Source organism: Vicia villosa, unplaced genomic scaffold, assembly GCF_029867415.1.
Source record: "Vicia villosa cultivar HV-30 ecotype Madison, WI unplaced genomic scaffold, Vvil1.0 ctg.000175F_1_1, whole genome shotgun sequence".
Classification (NCBI taxonomy): Eukaryota; Viridiplantae; Streptophyta; class Magnoliopsida; order Fabales; family Fabaceae; genus Vicia; species Vicia villosa.
In genome coordinates this window covers 657,775-683,130 of record NW_026705050.1, presented here as the reverse complement: position 1 = coordinate 683,130, position 25,356 = coordinate 657,775, and the positions used below count along the sequence as shown (strand labels likewise).

The following is a 25,356-nucleotide window of genomic DNA, read 5'->3' as shown; positions in this document are numbered from 1 at the left end:
CATTCATGGGACATGATCTCGTGTGTGTTCATAACATCACACATTAACGCCCATTCAAATCCCCAATCCATGTGCACATGCAGTTCACGTGGTACAAACATGGTGAGGTCGGACTAGGACCTTTTTTTGTTTTGGGTCGCTCTGTTTTTTCATATTTATTATGTTTTTCAATAAGGAAAAAACAAGTATGCAGCTAGGCTTGTCAATTCAATTTTTGATTGATAGTTTGTACGAAATATACATGTCAATAAGTTTATAATGTTCATACTTAAGTGAATTCACCTATCAAGGACTAGATAAATATTAGCATGGTTTTTTCGTACCAATTGTATTTAAGGTTACATGTGTAATTGTTTTTTTTAATAAAATAGTAACATATAGACATTTGCGCTTTTGATGGAAATCATGAGGTAACAAATCAATCCAATTTGGAACATATTCATTAATTTTTACTATTCATAGCTAAGGATGCTAGCAAAACAAATTCAAAATCTTTGAGATTAGTGGTGGGAAAAAATCGTAAGGTTCAAAATGCAAAAATATATAGAGATATATGTGATTCTTTTAGTTACAAGGTATGGACCCTTCCATATGGGTTGTCCTACCCATCTTATGTAAATCTGAATTAAATTATAGTAAAATTATATCTTAAAACTTTTGAATCATGAAGAGAAATAAAATATGTTTTAAAATTGATATAAATTAAAAAATTGAAACTATAAGATTGTCGACAGAAGACTTTGGAACCATGGAGGCAGGTTTGATATGTGGCAGGTTTGGTACGGATGGTTCGTGAGTATCGAATTTGGTGGTTCGGTTTGCATATCCGTTTATTGATGTTAGAATATTATAAATATCTTTAATATTCATTTAGAGATATTTTAAGTGTTGGTGTTGGTTGAAAATATACATGTTAAAAAATCTCACACAATTTAGTTTTTTGTAATGGAAGAGAGAATCTAAGACTGTATAATGGATTCAAGTTCTTCATTGCAAAATGCATCATTCAAAAGCACTTTGAATTTGTATTTGACTTTTTTTGTTCTTTTAAACTCTTGTGTTAGAGTGTTTTGAGATATAGTTAATATTTGCTTTGGGGGTGTGGGTGTACTGGAGTTTAGGGGTGGTTGAGGATAAATTATGTGTTGCAACAATTTACACGTAGTATTATTCTCTTATTATCATTTGACAACATGTGTAGTTTTTCTCTGATCTTGGTGTTTCCACATCATCAGCAAAACTGTTAGAAGACTTTGACCTGCACATTACATTGAACAAGTGCATCCTCAACCACTTCATAAGTAACTCCATGTTATCTTCGCACATTCTCATTTTTTTTACCTCTAGAGCCAAGGATTTGGCAACGATGTCAGTTGAATAATAAGGATGCGCCTCTTGTTTGATTTAGGAAAACACTTTTCTAGTGATTTTAATACCATATTTATTGATACCTTTTTTGTCTTGGTTCTGAATGTTATCAATCATCTCTATATTTTGCTCTATCTTTTGTATAGAAAAATATATACATTGCCTCCTATTCTAAGTTCTAGTGAGGGTGTTTGTGCAAGGTATTTTTGAATTGGTCTTCTCATTCAATATACACTTCTCTTCATGAACGAGAGTTATGATTTTTACTATCTTTTTCAGCTCTCAAATTTACGTCATCCTTGCCATAATTTTAAGATACATCAATCCCTTTTCAACGGTAACTTTTGAAGGTTGATAAAAACGCAAGAAATGAGAGTTTGAATTAGGTTTTCTAAAAACTTTGATTCTTTTTCAAAAGGGTTTCAATAGATTAAAGAGATGGTTCAAATGGAGAAGAAAAGAACACTTACGATTATCCAGGTTCACCTTAGAAAAGGCTAATCATGTCCATCCGCCAATGTGATTTCGCCTTAGAAAAAGACTTAATCCACTAATCTTGAAAGATTACAAACAACCTCTAAGAGTCTAGAAAGACACCTTAGTCCTCTCAAGTATACAGACTAACAACCTGGTCACTTGAGGAATACAAATCTCAACCGATTTACAAACAAAATGTTTACAAGATATTGCTTCTAAAAAGCATATTGAAACATAACCAGTTTAGCTCAAATGTTAACATAATCTATGAGCAACAACTCTTGTGTTCTTATAGATTCTTAGAAACTAGATTTCCCACAATTGAGTGTTTAGTGCAATTTCTCTAAGATCTTTCTTTCTCTCTTTTTCTCTTTGAAGTTTATTTACTGAGTTTGAAAATATTGCTTGAGTAGCGTTTTTGGATTGATAGCTTCTTCAAATGGGAGTGTCTCAAATATATAGTCCCATGAAAATATGACCGTTGACAAAGGACAAAATGAAGATTTCCTTTAAGTAACGACTCCAAAAAGTATTGGGAACAGTAAGCACACAAACGGTGGAATCGTACAATACGTCCTGCAAAAGTGGAAAAGGTGATGTAGTGTTGTACCATGTTGCTTCTTTTACAAGTTTCTTATCGTCCTTCAGTTGTGATGTACTTCTTATCTAAAGTAGAGAGTGCAGTGAAGAGACCAAGTAACATAGACATTCCAAGAGAGATAATCCTTCTGATATAGAAATAAGTATTCAGAGTGAAGAGCAACAACATATTTGAACGACGCATTCTGATTTCTGAACTAGAAGCAACAAGTGTTTCTGAGCTAAATTCTTATTTATGAATAGTTACTTTGCTTAAGAACATTTGTAGATCCTTTTTATGATGAGTCATTCAACATTCTTCAGAACTGGTGATGTCTATTCAAAATTAAGATGAATAGTTCTTTCTATGTGTGATGACACTGATTCTAATGATTATCTGAACAACAATCCTAATTAACCAAAATAGTGAATATGCACACTTAAGAAATTATTATAGTACAAAATTGTTTCATACAAATATATGTATTCTTATCATCAAAATTTAAAGATTGAATGCAGAACCAAATCTTGTTATAGCAATCTCCCCCTTTTTTATGATGACAAAACCATGTATTTTGATGTAACAATTTTACAGGGTTATATCACAAAAATAAAAAATTATATAGAGAAAACTCCCCCTGAGTTGTACACACTCCCCTTGAGTCAAAGACTTACAATTTTTAGAAAGAAGGGATAACTGAGCATTGTTTGGAAGAATCCACCTGAATTAAACAATCTCCCCCTGAATCTAAAATTTAAGACTTTAATTGAGATGAAGGGTTTTTCTGAGCCATGTTCACATTTCATCTGATCTTGTTATAAGTATTTACTTTAGTCAAAGTATAAGATATCAGAGCATTTAGATCTTTAAATGACGTAACTTGTGATTATTCATAAGTTAGAGTACATATTTCTCATGCATCTCAGAACTTGGTGAATTATAACAAAGTGCAATAAAGTCAGATCATGCTTGATAGAATCGTATCAAAACATTTGATTCATTCGTATCAGAGTATTAGAATTTGTGAAACATATTTTTTTTTATCATCAGAGTTTGATACAAAAGATTTTATCTTAACAAATTAATTGAACATCACAGACTCTGCATATCTTTAGATATTCATAATTTTATCAAATATTACTTTTTAAGATATTTTTGACTGACTATCAGAAGTTTTCTCATATCATTCAGGATATAATTCATGTACAAGAATTAGTGCATTCCTGAATCTCAATCTAAATCTCATTGGCTTAATATTAAAATGTAAGCAGCGAGATTTTTTGAGAATATATATTATCAAAATCATCATTTTATTTTCCCCCCTTTTTTTCATAATCAAAAAGTTAAAAAAATAATTGACCTTGCAGCATGATTAACTGTTTTTACAGAGCACAGATAGAGAAAAACGAGCAACAACACAGTTCATTCATTGATAAAATATTTGCAAAACCAATAAGGAGATTTAAAAGGATAGTTTTTGAAAACATGAGAAAATAGGAAATTTTTAGGTGCATAAGGTTTGGCAGATGGAAGACTTTTCTCCAGAAGCTTAGATAACATCTTTTTGATTTCAGCATTTTGTGCATCTTGGTTGTCAAGTCAAATTTTGACTTGCTGTTGTTAAGTCTTGACATCTTCAAGAGTCTTTAGAAGACAAGGAACTAGATTCAAATTTTTATTTCCAGAGGCCCTTTCTGTCAACTTGAGAGCAAGAATTTTAGCTTCTTCATATGCTTTTTCTTCAACTTCTTTCTGGGCAGCTTTTGCGGCTGCAAGCTCAGCAACATTCTTCTCTTCTTCAACTCTTAACCTTTCATCAGCCTTTGTCATCAAAACAAGTATCCACTTCCAAGAATAGATGACTTAATGGATCAATTGGTAGGTGCATGTGTATTTAGCAAGATTGACTTGAGATCGGGTTATCACCAGATTAGAGTGAAAGATGGAGATATTCAGAAAATGACTTTCAGAACCTGACATAGGCATTATGAGTATTTGTTGATGCCTTTCGGTGTTACTAAGGTGCTGGGAGTATTTATGGAATATATGAACCTTGTCTTTCATACTTACTTAGATCGGTTTCTGGTGGTATTCATTGATGATATTCTGATTTACTCTAAGTTGAAATAAGACCATGCCGAACATTCGGGAGTAGTATTGCAGGTTTTGAAAGAGAAGAAGTTATATGCAAAGCTGTCCAAATGTGAGTTTTGGTTAGAGAAGGTTAGTTTTCTTGGTCATGTCACTTCAGGTACTGGCATTGTTGTGGATCCATCCAAAGTAGACGGAGTGTTGCAATGGGAAACTCCAAAACCGTTCACGGAGATTAGAAGCTTTTTGGGCTTGGCTGGTTATTATAGGAGACTTATCTAAGGCTTTTCTAAGTTAGCACTTCCGTTAACGCAGCTGACTTGTAAAGGTAAAACGTTTGTGTGGGATATTCAATGCAAAAAGAGTTTTACTTAAGAATCTTTTATTGTGTATCGTGATGCTTCTAAATTAGGCTTAAGTGGCGTGCTTATGCAGAATGATAAGGTTGTAGCTTATGCGTCGAGACAGTTGAGGATTCATGAAAGGAATTATCCTACGCATGATTTGGAACTGGCCGCAGTGGTATTCGTGTTGAGAATTTGGAGGCATTATCTTTATGGTTCTAGATTTGAAGTATTCAGCGACCATAAGAGTTTGAAATATTTGTTTGATCAGAAGGAGTTGAATATGAGGCAACGCAGGTGGTTAGAATTGTTAAAAGACTGTGAATTTGGCTTGAATTATCATCCGGGTAAAGCTAATGTTGTAGACGATGCTTTGAGTCGAAAGACATTGCATATGTCAACGATGATGGTTAAGGAATTGGAATTAATTGAACAGTTCAGAGACTTGAGTTTAGTTTGCAAGAGGACACCGCAAAGTGTTATGTTGGGTATGCTGAAAATTAATAATGATTTCTTAGCTAGAATCAAAGAATCCCAAAAGTTGGATGTGAAATTAGTAAATATGATGGTTGGAAGTAATCTATCATAAGACGGTGAATTTAAAATGGATGTAAGGGTGTGCTGAGGTTTCATGGTAGAATTTGTATCCCAGATGATGACGAGATGAAGAAGATGATTCTTGAAGAAGGACACCGAAGCAGTTTGAGTATTCATCCTTGGGGTACTAAAATGTATCAGGATTTGAAGAAATTATTTTGGTGGCCTGGGTTGAAACGTGATGTAGCACAGTTTGTGTATGCGTGTTTGACTTGTCAGAAGTCAAAGGTCGAACATCAGAAACCTGCAGGATTGATGCAACCGTTAGACGTTCCGGAATGAAAATGAGATAATATATCGATGGATTTTGTGACGGGATTGTCCAATACTCTAGAGGGTATGATTAGATCAGGGTTTTAGACCTCTATTATTATTATTATTATTATTATTATTATTATTATTATTATTATTATTATTATTATTATTATTATTATTATTATTATTATTATTATTATTATTATTATTATTATTATTATTATTATGGGGCCTAAAGAGAAGACTTAATTTATTTATTTTTTAAAATTGTTTAGAACAAAAGAGTTTAGTTTTTTAATTTAAATTAAAAAAAATCTAAAAATACTTTGTAACAAAAAGTTATTTTCAAAATATAATTTTTATAATAGAGATTATATTTTTGAAATAAAGTTTTAAATTTATTTTCTTGAAATAAGTATTAGAAAAAAATTAAAATTAAAAAAATAGAATAAAGAATGTTTGATGGAGGACTAGTTTATTTTTGGACCTTAAAAGTATTTTTTAATAAGTAATTTGTGCCTAACAGGATTTGAACCTAAGACCTTAAGGGGAGCACAACCTCAACACCTAAGTTTTCACCACTAGGTCACACACGCGCACACAACTTAATAACATTTGAATAATATGACAGAGATCTCTTACTTTATAATCAGAAGATCTGGGTTTGAATTTAACCTTAAATAGTATTAAATTTTTTGAGAGTTTACCGTTTATTATGGTCCTAAAAAATTCAAGAAATTAATCTGTACTATTGCTTGTAGAGTATACTTGGTTTATAAAAAAACAAAAAAATTAGACCACAAATTTTAAAAGTCTCATAAATTAACACTCTAGTTTTCTAGTAGGGAGCCTATTGATAATTCGTCTCCAACCGAAAAGGAGAATTCTATTTGGAGCATTGATCTTCCACAAATTATCCAGCGCCATTCTTGTTTCACTTGACCAAAGCAGAGACGTACCATCCTTTGAGACGAGATCGTAGCTGGACTTCATGGAGAAAACACCGTCGGCGGAATTTTCCCATTTGAAAACATCGTTGTCCTCCTGCAAGAAAAAACCAGAGCCAACCAAAGCAAAAAAACTCCTCCATGATCTGATGCATCTCTTCTTCCGTGACTTCCTCAGCTCTAACGACATCCCAACGCCACTCCTATCCATCCCACGTGATGTTCTCTGCCACGCTGCCGAGGGGGTGACAAGCGATGGCAAAAATTTCCGGAAATGCTTCCTTCAAATTTTGGCACCCAACCATCTACTGTGCTAGAAAGAAGTGTTTATGCCATTAATAACCCTGCAAGAAATGTTAGAAGAAAAAATGTTGAAATGGTTGTCGTTCGAACTGTCTACCATGATGAGATCTCTCCACCAGATCGAGTCCTTGGGATTGATCACTTCCTTAGAACTTGCAAAGATTTTGACCGACAGGATACCGTATCTATGGCAAAGAGAGGAGTCGTGGTGTCGGCCAGAGATAAATGTTGTGTCCTTTGTTTCTCGGAATATGAATCGGTTCTCCAAACTTTCGAATATTGCTTCATCACGTCTCTCCTTTGGAATGTTGTAGCTAATTGGATCGGTGACAAAGTATTGCTCAATGTTCATAAATTTGCTAACTATCTGCACTTCTCTTCTACTGTGTTGAATAGAAATCACCACAATGGCTTATGTTTAATATGGCTTGTGTAACATCCTTCTAAACCACGCGACAATTATATAAAAATTCAGAGTGAAACATAAAAACAAGGGTGCCACAATTCAATTTAAACCATTTTATTCATAAGTCATTCGTCATGCTACACTTAGGAACAAATCATCACATTATCAAAATCATGTTTCTACACAGCGGAATATTCATCATACGGATAAGCATAACATCATCTATGCAATATCCCACAAAGTTAATACAATAACAACAGAATAGAGTATCCTTATAGAGTCTAGACTAGCGTTCCCCAGTGTTACAATATCAGAGCATGACACCGACGCTATACTAAACGCACTGACTCATGAGCTAATCCTCACCAAGTCGTAAAAGCCGTGATCCTCAATCTGAAAATGACAACATGTAAGGGTGAGTTTCATCGCAATTAACAAATATTACTGCATCATAAGTAACAACACATCATAGTTATATTAATCACCCAATTGTATTATATTCAGACAATTCAACAAAATACGCAACCAACACATCATCAATTCATAACACTGAAACACATTCAATTATGTTATGAAAATCATGCATATGAATGAACTGACACTATGCATGTGGTACCATACATGGGCTAAATCCATCCAACTGATCTTTTCATCATCAAGATACAGTACAACCAGCACAAATTCCGCACAATGGGAATTATGCCCACCATTTGATCCACAACATCACCGGGATCCATCACCAAAATGCGTATGAATGAATGCACACATATGACATACTTACAACATCACTGATCCGATGAATAACATCGTCTCACATAACTCAACATAGTTATCACCAACAAGTATGTACATGTATCATGCATCATTCAAAACAAATCAATCATCATCATATGATAAAAACAATCACCACATGTTCATGTTATACACACACTATCAACATTATAATCACGTTGTCACAACATCACCACTGGACCAAAATGAACAATGTCATCACCAATAACTCACCAAAAGCAACACTGAATGATATATTCGGTTTCAACACCATCCACAATTATATCACATATAATCATGTCAAAAAACCTCCCAGTCACAATGAATTCAAAGTGGTTACATCATCATAACAACACATTGTTACATTCACACATATATGTACACAATGCTACAATCCATCAAACAAACAAAATATTCACATCATCCAACACATCTCATATTGTCACATCTCATCATATATGTCAACAATATATCATTCATCAAACAAACAAAATATTCATAGCATACTCATATCACCACAACTCATAGATCATCACATGATTATTGCTTCAAACATAGCATGTATTAACACATCTCTTCACATATATGTACAATACATCATTCATCAAGAAATAAAATCATGTTTCAAAATAATTTGAGTTACACCTCATCCCATTATTTAAACACATAGGTTATCTCATAAGGTTCATCGTGCTAGAAACGACACTAAAAACGGACATACAGTTTGAAAGTTATGGCCTTCGGAAAATTTGTTAAAAATTTGCATGCTGTAGGTCGACGCACAAGATCCATAGGTCGACGCACAGAACTTTTTGTCCCCCTCGGGTTTGATCAGGTCGACCCATGAGTCGACTCATGCTGGCATTTTGGGAACCTATAGGTCGACGCATGACTTTCACAGGTTGACGCACGCTGCGCTGATGCAGAATTTTTTTCTGCAATTTGACATCTTTCCTCTCCCAATCTCAGCCAAATCGCACCATGACAGTCCCCACACCAAAACATCATCAAATAACATAACATAATACAATTATAACACATTTTAGTGGTCATCTAACACTAAAATCATTCATCAATCACATCAATTCAACAAAACAATCTAAATCTCCCAAAACCCCAGAACCTACACATACAATCCAATTGTTCTAACTAATATACCTAATCAATATCATCACTTAAGATACGATAAAAGAAGTTAATCAGAGAGTCCCCTCTTACCTTATTCAAGAATCCTTGGTTGGTCCTCTTCCTCTTTTGATCCTCTTTCACGTATTCTCCTTTCTCCTCTTTTGCTTCTATTTTCTTTCTTTTCTCAACTTCTCTATTTTATGAAAGAATAAAATTCACTTAGTACGGGCCTATCACTTAGCACCCCTCTCTTACTCATCACAACACCAAGCCCAATGACTCCTTTTTCTATAATTCATCAATTAAACCCAATCAATTGCCAAATAATTCTAATAAATAATTTAATTCCAATTTAAATTAATTAAGAGAAATATGAGGTGTTACAACTTGCAACATCCTGGAACATATGGATTTTTAGAAATGCTATTTTGTTTCAAGGTAGAACTTTTAGCTTTGAGGAATGCTTGAACTCTATTAAGCTAATGTCTTGGAGGTGGTTAAAGATTAAATGTAATTCTACTTCTTCTTGTTCTTTCTTAGAGTGGTTCATCCCCCCCTTTAAATTGTGTTTAAGGTGTGCTAACTGTTGCTAGTTTCTGCTTTGTAGACGGGTTCGAGATCCCTTTAAGTTTGATTTTGTTATTGAATTGTTGCCTATTAAAAAACACACTCTACTTTTGATTGAGTATAAGATTTTGGTAATCGTGATAGATTATTAGATTTGAAAAAGTATTCATATTTAACTGTATTTATAGTCATTTTTCTACTATCGACGGAAAAGACTTTACTTATCTATTAATCCAATTTCACTTAATATTTTAATTATTTTTTCGTCTAAACACCTTTTTAAATATATGAAAAAACAATTTTTTTTTGTCATGAAAAAGAGGAATAGTACAAGTGACGAAAAAAAATTTAAGTGTTGAATCATGATGATACAAGTTGTTGCAGCTTGATTTTTTTTTTAATAAAATTAGAACAATTAAGGTTTAGCCCCCAATTAAATTTTTTTTTTCAAACTTTAATAGATCTCCACATATTCGTTGTTTGCCACATTAGTCTCTATCATCAAACTTTTTGCTAATTAGACTAGCCACATGATTATTAGTTTCTAAGAAAAAAATCATTATTCAAGAGAATACACATACACACTGCAAAGTCCAAACCCACAAAGATACAATCATTCAGAAAATGATAGAAAAGTATTTAAAATAAACAAACAAATACATATCGTAAATGGCCTATATATAGGTGATGGAAAAGTTGAATAAATCCAAAAATAATGTCTAGAGTCGTAGTGTGTTATGAGTTTGGATACATCCAACTTTGTTTAACTTTCTACTTACAGCAAATGATTTTGATGAAGAAAGTAGTATCACGATAAAAGCAAGATGCTTCTTGTTTCAACGCAATTGGATTTGGTACGTCACGTCTTTCTCGTATATTCATTTATAATCCTATGTAGCTGTCTAGATATTGCTTATGATTTCTTGTCTTGCTAATTGTGTTAATAATCAGCTCATAGTTTTTACCAAAGGTTTTTTTAAGATGAAATATATTGTTACTGTCTCAACTTAATCAGCTCTTATTTTGGTACAGATAAAAGATAGGATTCTCAAGCCAGAGATAAAGAAAGTAAAAGAGCATGTCGCATACCTACTAACTAGATACAATTTTCAAGCCAATAATATACTCTTATCTTCCATGTCCTTCATATTAAATGACGAACCTGAAAAATAATATCATTTTGGTATTTTCAAGTAGTATAAATCAAAGAATACTAAATCATGAAAAGTTCACCTCTAATCCTAGCATGTCCTCCCAATGAGATAAACATCTCAAAAAGAGACAAAATACTTCTAGGAATGACCAAAAATCAACCTAACCATCTACAAATTTTATATCATACAGACGACGCCACCTCACAACTCACAAACAGATGGACAACTGACTTCACTGAGTTCCTACAAGCAACAGAGAAAAATTCACCTATATCTACTATAATCCTACGCTTACCCAAATTCTCACAAAATCATGTTTAAGAAGAAATTCATAAAATCGAGGATACTGTTGCCTCGAGATTTGTTTTAACTCGTACAAAGATTTCTTCCGCAAACATACCTTAGACTTTTCCTCTATAAAATCTTTAGGTTGATTCATGTAGAAAATCCACTTGCATCTTTGGTTTCTTATATAGTCTCACAATTTTCGAAGTCTAGTTCTTATGTGTGTCATCATTCATCTCCTTCAAGCATCTTTGCTTTCGAATGCTTCCCTAATGATCTTTGGTTAAGAGTTTTGCAAACCTTTAACCACATTCAATTCATAGCCAATACGATCACAATAAAATTACCTTTGGGTGGTACGAGTTCCTTCCTTACCTTATCACGTGCCAATTGGTAGTTTGGAGCCACAGTAGGTAGCCCCTCACTAGAAATGAAAGCACTTTGTCTTCAACTTCCTCCTTATCTATAGTCTTACTAGTAGAAACATCCACCTCAAATAAATTTTTATCTAGCATAGTTTCTATTCCCTCACTTCCATGTCTTTGCATTTCATCCTTCTATGTGCTTCATCAAAAGTATCATTTAGGATTGAGATAAATGTTGATCCTCCAAGATCCATATTCCACACCTTGTAACTTTTAATGTCTTTAAGATAACCAATGAAGACACAATTCACAATCCTATCATCAATCATATCCTGTTTGATGTTCGCAAATGCCAAAGCTCTGAAGACCTTAAAATCAAAGTAATCTACCGATTTTTAACTCCCAACCTTCATAGGTGTCTGGAAGTAAATTCATGAATGGACATATGTTGATAAGATAAGATGTTGTAGGAACAAATTCACCCTCGAAAAAAATTGGAATCCCAACAACAGGCACCTTACCATTTCTAAAATGTTTATATTCATGCGCTTGGTTAGGTCATTTTGTTAAGGTGTTCTAACAATGGTTATACGCCTCATGAAACAAACTTTATGTGATTGTTAGTTCTCAACATATTTAGTTTAGTTTTGAATTGATTTCCAATAAGAGTTTTCCATTCCTTGAAATTTTCAAAGGTGTCACTTTTTTTTTTCAAAATGCAAACCTATAAACTTTTAAAAAAACAACAATAATAGTGGAAAAAAGATACCACCCCACGAGTTTTCACCCTTGTCGTAGCCCAAATATCCGAGTTAACATATTCAAACAACCTTTTAGAATTGTTCACACAACTCCCAAATTTCACCATGTGTTTTTCCTATAATGCAATGATCACAAAATTCCAGTTTATTCAGATTCTCGCTTCCTAGAAAACCTTGTTTAGAAAGCTCAACCAAACCTCTTTAACTAACATGCCATAATCTCAATTTTCATATCTTGTTTTGTCATGAAAGTCATGATTAAATAATGATGCATGACCAATAACATTTGAACCATATAAAATATATAGCCCACAAATTTTAAACCCTTTAGCTATGATTAATGCACCATGAAAAATTCCAAAATTCTACCTTAAACTTTGTCCAACAACTAAAATCAATGAAAGTGCATATAAATAGTAAATTTCACTTAATCTCGGGAACATGCCTCACATTGCATAAATGGAACTCACATTCATCCAAAATTTTAAGTCTAATTTTGCCCATACCAAAACCTTATTATTATTGGGTCAGACGACTCCACCAATATCTTTTATGAGCAAAGTCTTTTGAAATGTTGAAACTCAAAACTCATTGATATAATTGCACATACTTACCGTAGTTAGAACAAAAAGATTACTGGGATCATAATTATAAAGTCAGTGAATAGTGGTAAAGCATACAACCCTATCAACTATGTATTTAAGAAGCCTAACATTGTAGTAAAAATGGTAGTATGGTTTATGGAGCTCTCAGAGTTCGACATCATCTTTCTCCCTAGAGAGAGGGCATCAAATTATAAGGTTTGGCCAAAAATTTTGTGAAGTTAGCCTCCCCCACCAACCTGATTGACACAGTAATATAGGTCATATTGGTTGATGGAGCATCTAGCCTCATAGGAAGTGGAGTTTGAATGGTTTTGAAAGATTATGATGGCTTACCGTTAAAACAATCCCTTTGTTTTGAATTTAAAGCCAATAACAATCATGAGGACTATAGGGCACAAATAGAAGGGATGAAGTTGGCCAGATAATGGAAATTAAGGATCTGAGGGCCAAGTATGACTCACAGATGGTCACAAACCGAGTGGTTGAAGAAAATCAAACAAAGGTACCCCAATTAATGAAGTATTTACATAAAGTAAGATATCTAGCCAAAATTTTCATATATTTTTTAATCAACATACATACTAAGGGGCCAAATTTCCTATTAAGATCTCATGCCAAAATTGGCTAGCCAAAAAGCTTGATAACAACCAGATATTTGTCCAAGAAATAATCATGAAACCTACTAGATAAGCCATAATAGTTGGATACACTAAATAAGCCAAAAACTGGATGACCCCCGTCTCCCTAATTCGGTACCTTCAAGAGAAAATATTTTAAGAAATGCCATAATAGGTGAGAAAAGTAAAAAAGATGTCATGTAAATACTTGTTGATTTCATGTAAATTATACCTAAGGGGGAGCGAACCCCGTGTTAGGGTGTTTGTTTCAAGATGAATCCATAAGAGTGATGGTGGAGGTTCATGATAAAGTGTAAGAAAGCGATATAGTCAGAAAATTTATTTCCAATGAGCTTCTAAGAGATGGTTTCTATTGGCCCACTATGGTCCAAAACATCACAGAGGACATAAAATTTGATAACATCACGCTTCTACAAAGACGTTGTATTCCCATTATTCTTTTTACAAATGGGGTGTCGAAATCCTGGAACCTTTCCTTTTTCCCCAGTTCAATTGAGATTCCTCATAGAAAAGTTCATCTATTTCACAAAGTGGATAAAGGTTAAGCTAATATCAACAACCAAAGTTGAAAAGGTGTGTATGTTTTATTGAAAGAAAATTGTTTGAAGGTTTGGCTTACCCATGTATATAGTTTCTAAAATCGACATGTATTTCACGAGCTCGTCGGTGATTGAATTTGCAAAAATACAAGAATAAAAAATAAGTTTATTTCAGTGAAAAATTCATAGGAAAATGGTCAAGCTATAGAAGCCAGCAAGGCAAATCTATAAGGCACAACAAGGAAGCTATAATATGCAAAGAAATGATTGTCAAAAGAGCACTAGCGAGTAATATGGTCTTATCACACAACATGACCCTTGTCCACTAAGGAAATTCTATTCAAGATCGTTCATGGTTCAAACGTGATTAACCCATCAGAGATTGACCCTCCAAGTTGGAGTGGGGTAAATATAGAGGAAAAAGGCATACAAGAATTAACATTGCCTTAATTGATGAAGTTAGAGAATTGACATACAATAGAATGCACCATTAAACTTCGGATAACAAGGAAGTAGGACTCAAAATTTGTACCCCGGTGAGATGAAATTAGGATACTTCATATTGAAATTCCCCATGGGCTTTGTCAAAACAGGACGGTTCTAGACATGAGCATACATGATGGAGATTATCAATGCACTGACCTACCCTGAAAGAGGAGTAAAATCTCCGTAAAAATATTCTAGGAGGGTTTCTAGTAATCACCCTAGGCTCCATGTGCTTTTGAAAGAAAATCATTTCATTTCTCCCTGTCCACAGTTCATATATTGTTTCTGCCGTAGCTATTTTTAAGAGTTGTCTCTTCCATCCTTTTTGCTTCGTCTCTTTGATCAGCCATGTTTTTCCCCTTTCGAACCTGCATGAGTTCTATGAATATCTAACCATGCCAGAATTTCTCTCTAAATATTGTGAGTAGTTTTGCAATCAAAGAACAAATGTTCCATATATTCTTCCTGATCATAAAAACTACACTTTCTATCTGTAATGATACCAAATCGGACTAACTTGTCTTCTGTGGGAAATTTCCTCATGAGTGCTATCCAGAGTATAAATGTGACTCTAGGTCTAACATAGTTGTTGAATAAAATTTTCTTCCATTTCACTTCGTCCTTTTCATCCCCTTAAAGCTTGACATGGTTCCAGTTTTGTAAGCCACTTTTTGCTCAACATCTTTCCAATATATCGTGTTTCCCACTATTTCTCTATTTTTTACAATTTTCTTCGGTATCCATGAACAATTTGTGGTCGCTTGCCGACTCCTAATATCTTGGCCTTTGAGATAATACGCATTGGTCCATCTAATCCATAGCTTATCCGCCTTGGCTTATAAGTTCCATAAGAGCTTACCTATTGTAGCTTGATTCCGTTCCATCAAATATGTTACGTTTAGGCCCCTTGCTCCTTTGGGATCACAAACCTTCTCCCAAGCTATAAGCATTTTTCTGCTAATCTCATTAGCTCCACTCCAAAATTAGCTTTTGCAAGTTCTTTCTATATGTTTTGTAACTTTTGTGGTAGCGCAAATACCTACATCCAGTAAGTAGTGATCGCGAATAAAACAGTTCTAATCAGTTGGTATCTCCTTGCGTAACTCAATAACTTCGAAGTCCAATGCCTTATCTTGACAACTATTCTATCCACGAGAGTTATACACCCAAGGACGGATCTTGACATCATATATTAGTGTGACTAAACATGAAAGAAAGAATGAATTAAATTATATTGAAAAACTAACAATTTAAATTGGCGGTCAAACCCGGTAAAAACTGATAGTTTTCAAAAACTAGCGGTCAAAACTAATTAAAAATGGAAAATCTGCCGTTTTAAAAAACATACAGTTTACATGCTTACTTTTTTTCTCAGACAAAATGATGTCGATTTGATAATTATTTTAAAAATTAAAATTAAAATATAAATAGACTTTGTGCAAAACTTATTTAGGACAAGTTTTTTCATTGGAATTAAATTTATTAGACATTGCGATATTTTATTACATTATTTTGTATTTTATACTATTTTGTTGTGTGTGATCACTATGTTTAAAATTTAAAGAATGATATTTTAAACTTTTTAAGGTCTCATGATTTTTTAGAGATCAAGTTATCAGGTTTGACCGGTTTAATAACTATATATTTTTGTTATAGAGACTTTTTTATTTGACTGAATTATATAGTTTAATCATATTTACTAGTGATCAAGAGGTTCAACTAATGAACCAGTAATACAGTACTTTCGTCGTTTTAATGATCGATTTATTTTTTAAAATACTGATGGTAATGTTTGAGAGGGAGAAAAAATATAAAATTGTGAATGAGGAAAATTAAAGAAAGAAAAATAGTTAAGTTAACATTTTACTTTTAATTTAAAAATATTATATAATATATAAATATAAAAAAAATACTCAACCTAGATTCGCACCTGTGTGCACCGTCAACTTTCTACTCATTAGACTATAAATTATTTTACTATAAAACCATTTTTAGTACTATAGAACCATTTTTGGTTTTTCTTTGCAATAAATTGTTAACAACATTATTATTATTATTATTATTATTATTATTATTATTATTATTATTATTATTATTATTATTATTATTATTATTATTTTATGAGTGAAAGTTCATTTTAATCTTTTACAAAAACCGTAAAAGTTAGATTGGTCCTGAGAAAAAAATTATATTAAATTTTTTATAAAATTTAACCGAATCATGTTAGTCTCTCTATTAATATTTTTTTAAACCAATTTTTTTCTTATTTTTGAATCATGATTGGACTGCTAATGAAGACTCATTTTAGTATTTATGACTATTGATTTGGTATTTGTGAAGGGGTTGTAGATAAATCAGCGTGATACCACAATGTTCTTTTCTTTGTTAGGTTTATTATCAGGCTTATAGGTGTGTGACTATGGTTTTTCTTGTTATGTATTCTTGTGTATAAGGTGTTGTTATTCTTTCAGTTGTTAAAGATCGTTTAGGAACGTTTAACTCTGCTACTGGGGTGGTTTAAGATAATTTCTTACTTGTGACAAAAATAATACACATGATATGTTGGAAGAAAATTGGTTTATATCATATCCTTTAGGTCTTAATGATAACAAAGTATTTAATGAACAATTAGGTATACTAACATATGTTCAAGTTTGTAGAATCATTATTATGCAAAAAATTTACCGGACTCTGACTGATAGGAACATATGAATAGAAGCTAGAGAGTCAGATTATAAAATATCAGAATCTGATGACTCAAATTCTGAATGATAAGATTCGGATGTCTCATAACTAGGTAACCCAGTTTCTGGTGGAAACTCAGACTCTGGAGATCATATGCAAAGGAACTCAACCTCTGACCCGTACTCAATTTCTGAAAGCTAGTTTATCTTGTCAAGTCCAGTCACAGGTATCGTTTGAAAAAAAATACTAAAAGAGAGACTAACATGACTTGATTAACTTTTGTAAGGGATTAAATAAAGACATTTTTTTTTCTCAAGACTAATTTAGACTCTCCCTTTTTTGTGAGAAACTAAAATGAATCTTCACTGGCGGTCCAGTCACAGTTTAAAAGTAAGAAAAAAACAGGTTTGAAAAAAATATTAGTAGATGGACTAACATGGTTCGGTTAAATTTTGTAAGAAAATTTAATATGGAGTTTTTTATCTCAGAAATTAATCTGACCACTGCAGTTTTTATGAGAGACTAAAATGGATGTTCACTCTTACGATAATTATTGTTGTTGGATTGAAATTAAATAATTTATATTTTAGTATAAATTTAATTTTTTTTAAATAAAAAATCTTGACTAGAAATTGAGACTGTCCCAATGACCACGTTTGTTTTAAATGTATGAATACGTTAAAGAAAATTATTGCAGGCAATTATGGTATATCATTTCTATTAGCCTTTTTGAAAAAGAAAAAAAAACACCTAATGTTTCTCAGCAACCATAATGAGAAAGTAACAATTTCGTCCTGATTTAAAAATCCAACAAAGTGGATAAATAAAGGATTTGTAACAAAATGGTTCTCCTTGACTGCTTTGGAAAAATCTGGTCATACAGACAAAGTCAGTGGCTACAAGATTTCCACTCACGTACAATCATATAGAAAAAGTTAGTCACTTTCTAAAACAATAATTAGAAAATAATTAATTCCCATTAATGTGAAGGCTTCATTTTGGGAAATAAATAAAAATATTCAAGCACCATTTTACGTAGTAAAGTAAATTACTATCCATCTTTGTGTACAAAAGTGCACAATCACTTTACGTTACTATAATTTTCTATTAATGTATAAGCAGAAATTAATGATTCAATTTGTAGCTATATGTATTGGGAACAAATTAAATCTCATTATTTTGGTAAGCTTCGTGATTTAATGGAATGGATCAATGAACTATTCTTAAAGCACAGTTTGAGCTAAATTAGGAGAGGCAGAATATTTATAAGGTTATTTTCACTTAATTACTTTGTCATGTAAATTAATGAAAATGAATGCAACGATAGATAGTTTGTGTTGTGGTTAAATTAGTTATTGTGTTGACAAGTGATACTTTTTTATAATGACTTTTGTATCGTGTTAAATACAAATCGAGAAGCAAACATTGCGTAATTCAAGGGTTTAGAGTATCATTTTATTTGCAACTCAACACATACAAAAAAAATCTATCATCTTAACTTCTAATATTATATATATATATATATATATATATATATATATATATATATATATATATATATATATATATATATATATATATATATATATATATATATATATATATATATATATATATATATATATATATATATATATATATATATATATATATATATATATATATATATATATATATATATATATATAGAGGAGGGATCAAATTACACCCGAAGAGTTACACCACGAGTTACACTCGTTCAATAATTATATCTCGAAATAATATTTTTTAAATTCAACCGTTGGATTGAAACATAATATCATATAGATCATTCCTATAAAGTTTGAGCTTAATCTATAATGATTTACTATGTCATCGAATAACATCAAAATTAACGTTATATGAAAGCTCATTTTGACGTTAATCTTTGGATATCTTGATGATATAGTAAATCATTATAGATTAAGCTCAAACTTTATAGGTATGATCTATATGATATTATGTTTCAATCCAACGGTTGAATTTAAAAAATATTATTTCGAGATGTAGTTATTGAACGAGTGTAACTCGTGGTGTAATTCTTCGGGTGTAATTTGATCCCTCCTCATATATATATATATATATATATATATATATATATATATATATATATATATATATATATATATATATATATATATATATATATATATATATATATATATATCAAGCCGTCCAAAACAATTTAGAAACTCTGTTCTATTTTAAAATTAGGTCCGAAAATACAACAAGTAAAAAAATTATATTTCATCTAAATTACAAATAAAATGAAATATATAGAGAAAAAATGACAGACAAATTTAACTTATTGAGTTTAGTTTTTTGTATTTTTCTACACTTACCATCCTTGATTTATAGAAACTTTCATATCATTTAATTAAAGAAAATATTCTCGATTTATAGAAAATTTCATATCATTTAGTTAGAGGAAATAATTTTATAAAACTCTTAAAATTTATGAGATTCATATCTATATTGTTGATAGAGTAAAATGAAAATCTAAATTTGTAATAAATTTATAAAAAAGTTAGTCTAAAATTAGTTAATATATTTTAGATCAAATAATTTTATTCATTATCTATATAATAGTAATTTAAATAAAAATATGATAATAAATTTATATAATTTTTAAAATATTATTAAGAAATAAAATTTAAAAAATACAACTATATATATATATATATATATATATATATATATATATATATATATATATATATATATATATAACAACAGTCACAAATAATATTATACATATTTCAGTATAAAAAATTAATAGCAAATGAATTAATCATGTAATAAATATTTAATTATTTAATCATAGTTAAAATGTTATTATTTAAAATAAAATTTTAAAAATTTTGAAATAGATAAAATTTAAAAGATCTTTAGTTTGTAAGTTCTAGATAGGATATTAAATATTTATGTTAATAAACTATGCATACTATATAATATTTAAGGAAAAACTAATTAAGTTAATTGCAACAATAAATTTTGAAAAGGAAAATTTAACCACTCGGCTATCTCTCCTGATTGTTGTCCGAACTAATTATATATATATTAATTAATCTCATATTTATATGAAGTTCAATTATAAAATTTGAGGCCTTGTGCGGTGGCACTTCTTGCACACTCACGGAGCCGACTCTGATATATATATATATATATATAAGGAGGGTTATATTTATTCCAGGAGTAAGTTATTATAACTTACTCCAAATCTAGACCATTGAATCTTTTCAATTTAATGGTTAAAAATAATAAGTAATTAAATGTGGGGAGAGAAAACTATTACTTATTATTTTTAACCATTACTCAAAACATAATTTAACACAAATTGTAATACACAAATTTTATCATCAACATTATCACATAACAACAATTCATCAACAACTTACATAATTCAATTAAACACCCAACAATTTTATTGGAGGTTAAGGACTCCTCATTTTACCTCATGCATATACCATTAGAGAAATAATTCTCCCTTTACTTGGTTCTCCTAGCAGCAATAGAATTATAAATTGATCGGTATTCTTCCCTCTCCCAAATCTCTAAGTCTCTTTTCTCCTCTTAGCCTCTTGCCTCTACTTTCTCCCACTCATGTTTCTACATTCTGAAAAAAACTTCCTAAGCCTAGGTTACCTATTAATTTATATGATTAGGATATTCTAATTCAAATTATAATTCTCTCTTCCACTTACAATTATTCTTACTCCTTCTCCCTCTAATTCTCTTAAATCTCAAATGTGGCCTAAAATTTCTATTTCCTCATTTTATTTAAATAAATCAAATAAACTACTATTATTTTTATTATTTAAAATTTTAAATAAATTCTAAATAATTCGAATCGACTCTATCATTTTCCACTAGGGCTGTATTTGGGTCGGTTTACCCGCGATCCACCTAGAAACCGATCCAATAGAGCGACCGAAATGCTACTTGGTTCGAGAATGGATAATTTTTTTGTCCGATACCAACAACAGAACTAGACTAAGTATCCAATTTCATCCAAATTCTAGTCAACAACAACCAACACACATTTTGGTCTGGTTCAAACCAAGTATCCAGTAAATACCCGAAAGTACCGGTCCAATTTCGGTTCAAAAAAAAAGTACATCACTATTTCGGTCCGGTCTCGATTTATCCGATTACTATTTTGATCCATTTCTCAAAAGAGTAAATACCCATACCGGACCGGGTCAAAAACATCCCTACTTTCAATTTAAACTCTACACCTCTAACTCTAGAACATATACACCCCAAACTTTCTATTTATTTAATTACCAAAACACAATAATTAAATAAATTACACAAAAATCACAAATAAATCAATTAAAATAATTTAGCAAATAGTGGAGTGTTACACCATATTACGAGGAATTGTTAATTGGCACATATCTGTTACATTTATCCAAATAGGGTGTTTGGAAGGATCTTTCTCAAAAGGGAAAAAAATGAATTTTGATAGTGTTTGAGAAATACATGAGGTGTATTAAGAGATGTCCTAATCTTTTCTAGTTTAGAAAAGTGAACTATATGGGCCAAAGACGGTCCAAAAGAGGTCCATTACGAATAGCCCAAAAAAACATTGGTGGTGTAACAATCCCTTCCCGCGAGAACAGTGAGAGAGAACCCAAACCGATCGAAAATGTTCCTCCGTGCGGTGGCGCGGCCGTTAATGGCGAAGATAAAGCAAACAACCGGGATCGTAGGATTAGACGTTGTTCCAAACGCGAGGGAGGTGTTAATAGGACTCTATAGTAAGACACTGAACGAGATCCAGAAGGTTCCAGAAGACGAAGGGTATCGGAAAGCTGTTGAAAGCTTTACCAATCACAGGCTTAGGGTTTGTCAAGAGGAAGAAGATTGGGAGAAGATTGAGAGTCGGCTTGGTTGTGGACAGGTTGAGGAACTCATTGAAGAGGCTCAGGATGAACTCAAACTCATTGGATATATGATTGGTATATTTTTTTCTCTTTCTTGCTGCATTGATGTATGTTGTTCATTCCTGTGGTGTGTGATCGATTGTGTGTGATTTTGTTTAGTAAAGGTTTTTGCGATTTCCGACTGTATAGGTGTCGCGACACTGATCGATCGTCGTGTGAATTAATCACAATTTGTTCTTTAACATGAAAAACGGTGGTAATGATATCGGCATCTGCCAATACCGTTTTTTTTCGCGGTCGAGGACCGCTTTTTAAAACCCTGCATGTGACTGATTACATTAGTAAGTTCATTTTTTTCAAATTATTACTTGGTCTGCTGGACCTTTTGGATGATGTGTTGAATGAATGTGATTGCGTGAGTGCATAGAATTTAGAATGTACATGCCCATTCTTGCTATGACACTCTAGCTAGTGTAGTGAAATTTGAACAAATTGCTACTTTTGCGATTTGCAACTAACAATAGTGATTAAAAATCTCAGTTAATCACCAAATTCGAAGACATTATCATTTACTTCAAGTCATATACTCTTTGTTTCTTCTCTGTTCTTTCCGTTCACCTCTGTTTTGAGCCTCTCTCTTATCTATCTGTTTTTTGAGTATCACTATACATGTTTATACTTTATATGCACAAACAACTCTCGGAGTCTTTGTTCCATGAGCCTCTCTGTCCTTCTATGGTAATGCAAGCCAGCCTATTTCTATGTCATTATCAGAGCCTTTCTTCAATCTCTTAAATTTGTTTTTCATTTGTTCTTGGTTCTCATTTTTTTTCTATTTTCTTATGGACCTTATGTTATGATGACTTATGAGGTTTGTCTTATGGTTCTATTCTCATTCGTAGTGTAAAATACAGGCTTTTTCTTAGGTTGATTTTGATAGGGGCCCAAAAACAAAAACAATGAACAATTACAATCTCAATGTCATAGGAGCAAGTGAAATTTATGAGTTACACTTTTGTGTGATTCCCTTCTTAATTTATGAGACTTGGTTATAGAGTGTATTGTTAGTTTGGCTACATGTAGTTTAAGATTTTCAAATCCAGTGCTGGCTTTTTTTTTTCACTGTATGAATTTGATAGTTATTGGTTTCACATTATTACAGATGCATTTTACTGTTGAAGCCGGTTTTTGATATACCTCAATAATCATTTGCATCTTGAAATTTTCTTACTGCTTTACTGCTAAGCTATATTTTTTTTAATGTCCAAATCATCATTGTATGATAATCACTCAATTGCATAACAAAAATTAAGTTGAAACCTTTATTTCCAACTATTCTGGTGGAAAGTTTATGCATAAACTGATTACGAGAAATTGATTTATTTTGACATATATATTGAATTGCAGAATGGGATCCTTGGGGTATCCCTGATGATCACGAAATTGAGATGGTTGAAAATGATGCACCAATTCCGAAGCACGTTCCTCAACACCGGCCTCCTCCTCTCCCTAAGGAGTTTCAAGAAACATTAGAGGCACTTATGTCTCAACCAGGGAAGACAGAAAAGCTAGAGGAACTTGTGTCAAAATCAATAAAAGATAATGCTGCTGCAAACTCTAGTGAAGAATCCTCGAAGCCATGAACTTCAGCTACACTAAAACTTTGAAATCTCCATTTGAATGTGCTTTTCCTTTTAAAGCAAGATTTAGAGTGCACCTTTTATTGCATTAAACTAAATTGTTTGTATTAAGTAGTTTCAGATTCTACAGTCTTTCAGGGGCAAATCCTGTGCTCTAAAACAACTTGGACAGTTTGAAATAACAAGAAATAACATAGTACTCTGTATGTATGCATGAAATGACTTTTGTGTTTTGGTCAAATTAAAATAATGTTGTCCTCATTGTTCATAATCATTAAATTTAAAATTGTTTTGCTAGTGCACATTTTATTGTAAAATCATTTATAATTTAATTATAATTAATATTTTTTATAAGTCATTTTGCTAAAAATCAATGCAAGACTATTTAATATATATTTTATATAGGATAGTATCAATAACAACTAGTGTTATTGTTATAACCGTGCGTTCGCACGGGTACCCGTTCTGACACGCTTATTTTGTTTAATATTGTATTTTTTTATCCTTCATAATTCATAATCATTTTACTAAATAAAAAAGGATTTAAGAAAGTCCACGTGTTTTAGAGAGAGATCCAAACTCTCTTGAAATTTATCGTGTCCACGTGTATTCATTTTAGGATTTGTGATGTTGTCTCTTTTCCATTTTTTTTCTTACCCACATTTGGTTGTGGTTTCTTCTCTTTCGGTGAGAGCTTGTTATCTCTTATAGGATTCATATCTGTTCGTTTTTCTTCAGGGTGTTGTTTGTTTTTCTTAGTTTCGGTATTGGAGATGTAGAAGTGGAAGGCGCTTCCATTGTCAAAGGAATAGGAGGAAGCAGTCACGACGCAAGTGGATGAGAGCTATGGGGAGAAGACTTTTCGAAGAACGTTGGCGGAGATGTTAACTCACACTATCACTTGTTTTTCTTTGCCCATTGCTCTTCCCAAAGAGATTGAAACTACTTCAAGGAATTTTATATGGAGTGGTGCCATCAATATAAAGAAGTTATTCTCGATTTCTTGGAAAAACATGTGCAAATCTATTCATTATGGGGGACTGGGCTTAAGATATCTCACTAAGCTTAATGAAGCACCCAAGTTAAAGTTAGATTGGGACTTGACTTCTAGCACTGAGCAGTTGGCTATTATCCTTAGAGAAAGAGTTCTCAAGAATTATGGCACAATCAATTATCACATCTTCTCCACCATTTGGTCCTCAATTAAAAGTATCATGTTTACTATCAACAATCATTTTGTTTGGTCTCTGGGAAATGGTTCTTCCATTTTATTCTGGCAGGATAATTTGTGTGGCACCTCTCTCATTCTTAAGACTAGTCAGGAAAGACTATTGAATCTTGGCATCCCTCTTTATTCAAAGGTTACAGAATTCATATCTGATGGCATTTGTTTTTTTCCTGACAATTGAACCTCTATCTTTCCATTTTTGCAGAGAAGAATACAATAGGAAATGCTT

General features: G+C 31.9%; 1 protein-coding gene across 1 annotated transcript; it reads left to right on the top strand.

Annotated features, from left to right (window-relative positions):
- The first annotated feature begins 21,886 nt into the window (after positions 1 to 21,886).
- Positions 21,887 to 24,118, top strand: LOC131624928 (probable NADH dehydrogenase [ubiquinone] 1 alpha subcomplex subunit 5, mitochondrial). The gene is made up of 2 exons (XM_058895853.1): positions 21,887 to 22,334; positions 23,667 to 24,118. Exons 1-2 carry the CDS (start codon positions 22,022 to 22,024, stop codon positions 23,900 to 23,902), a joined length of 549 nt encoding a protein of 182 aa, XP_058751836.1. The 5' UTR covers positions 21,887 to 22,021; the 3' UTR covers positions 23,903 to 24,118.
- Positions 24,119 to 25,356: the final 1,238 nt, after the last annotated feature.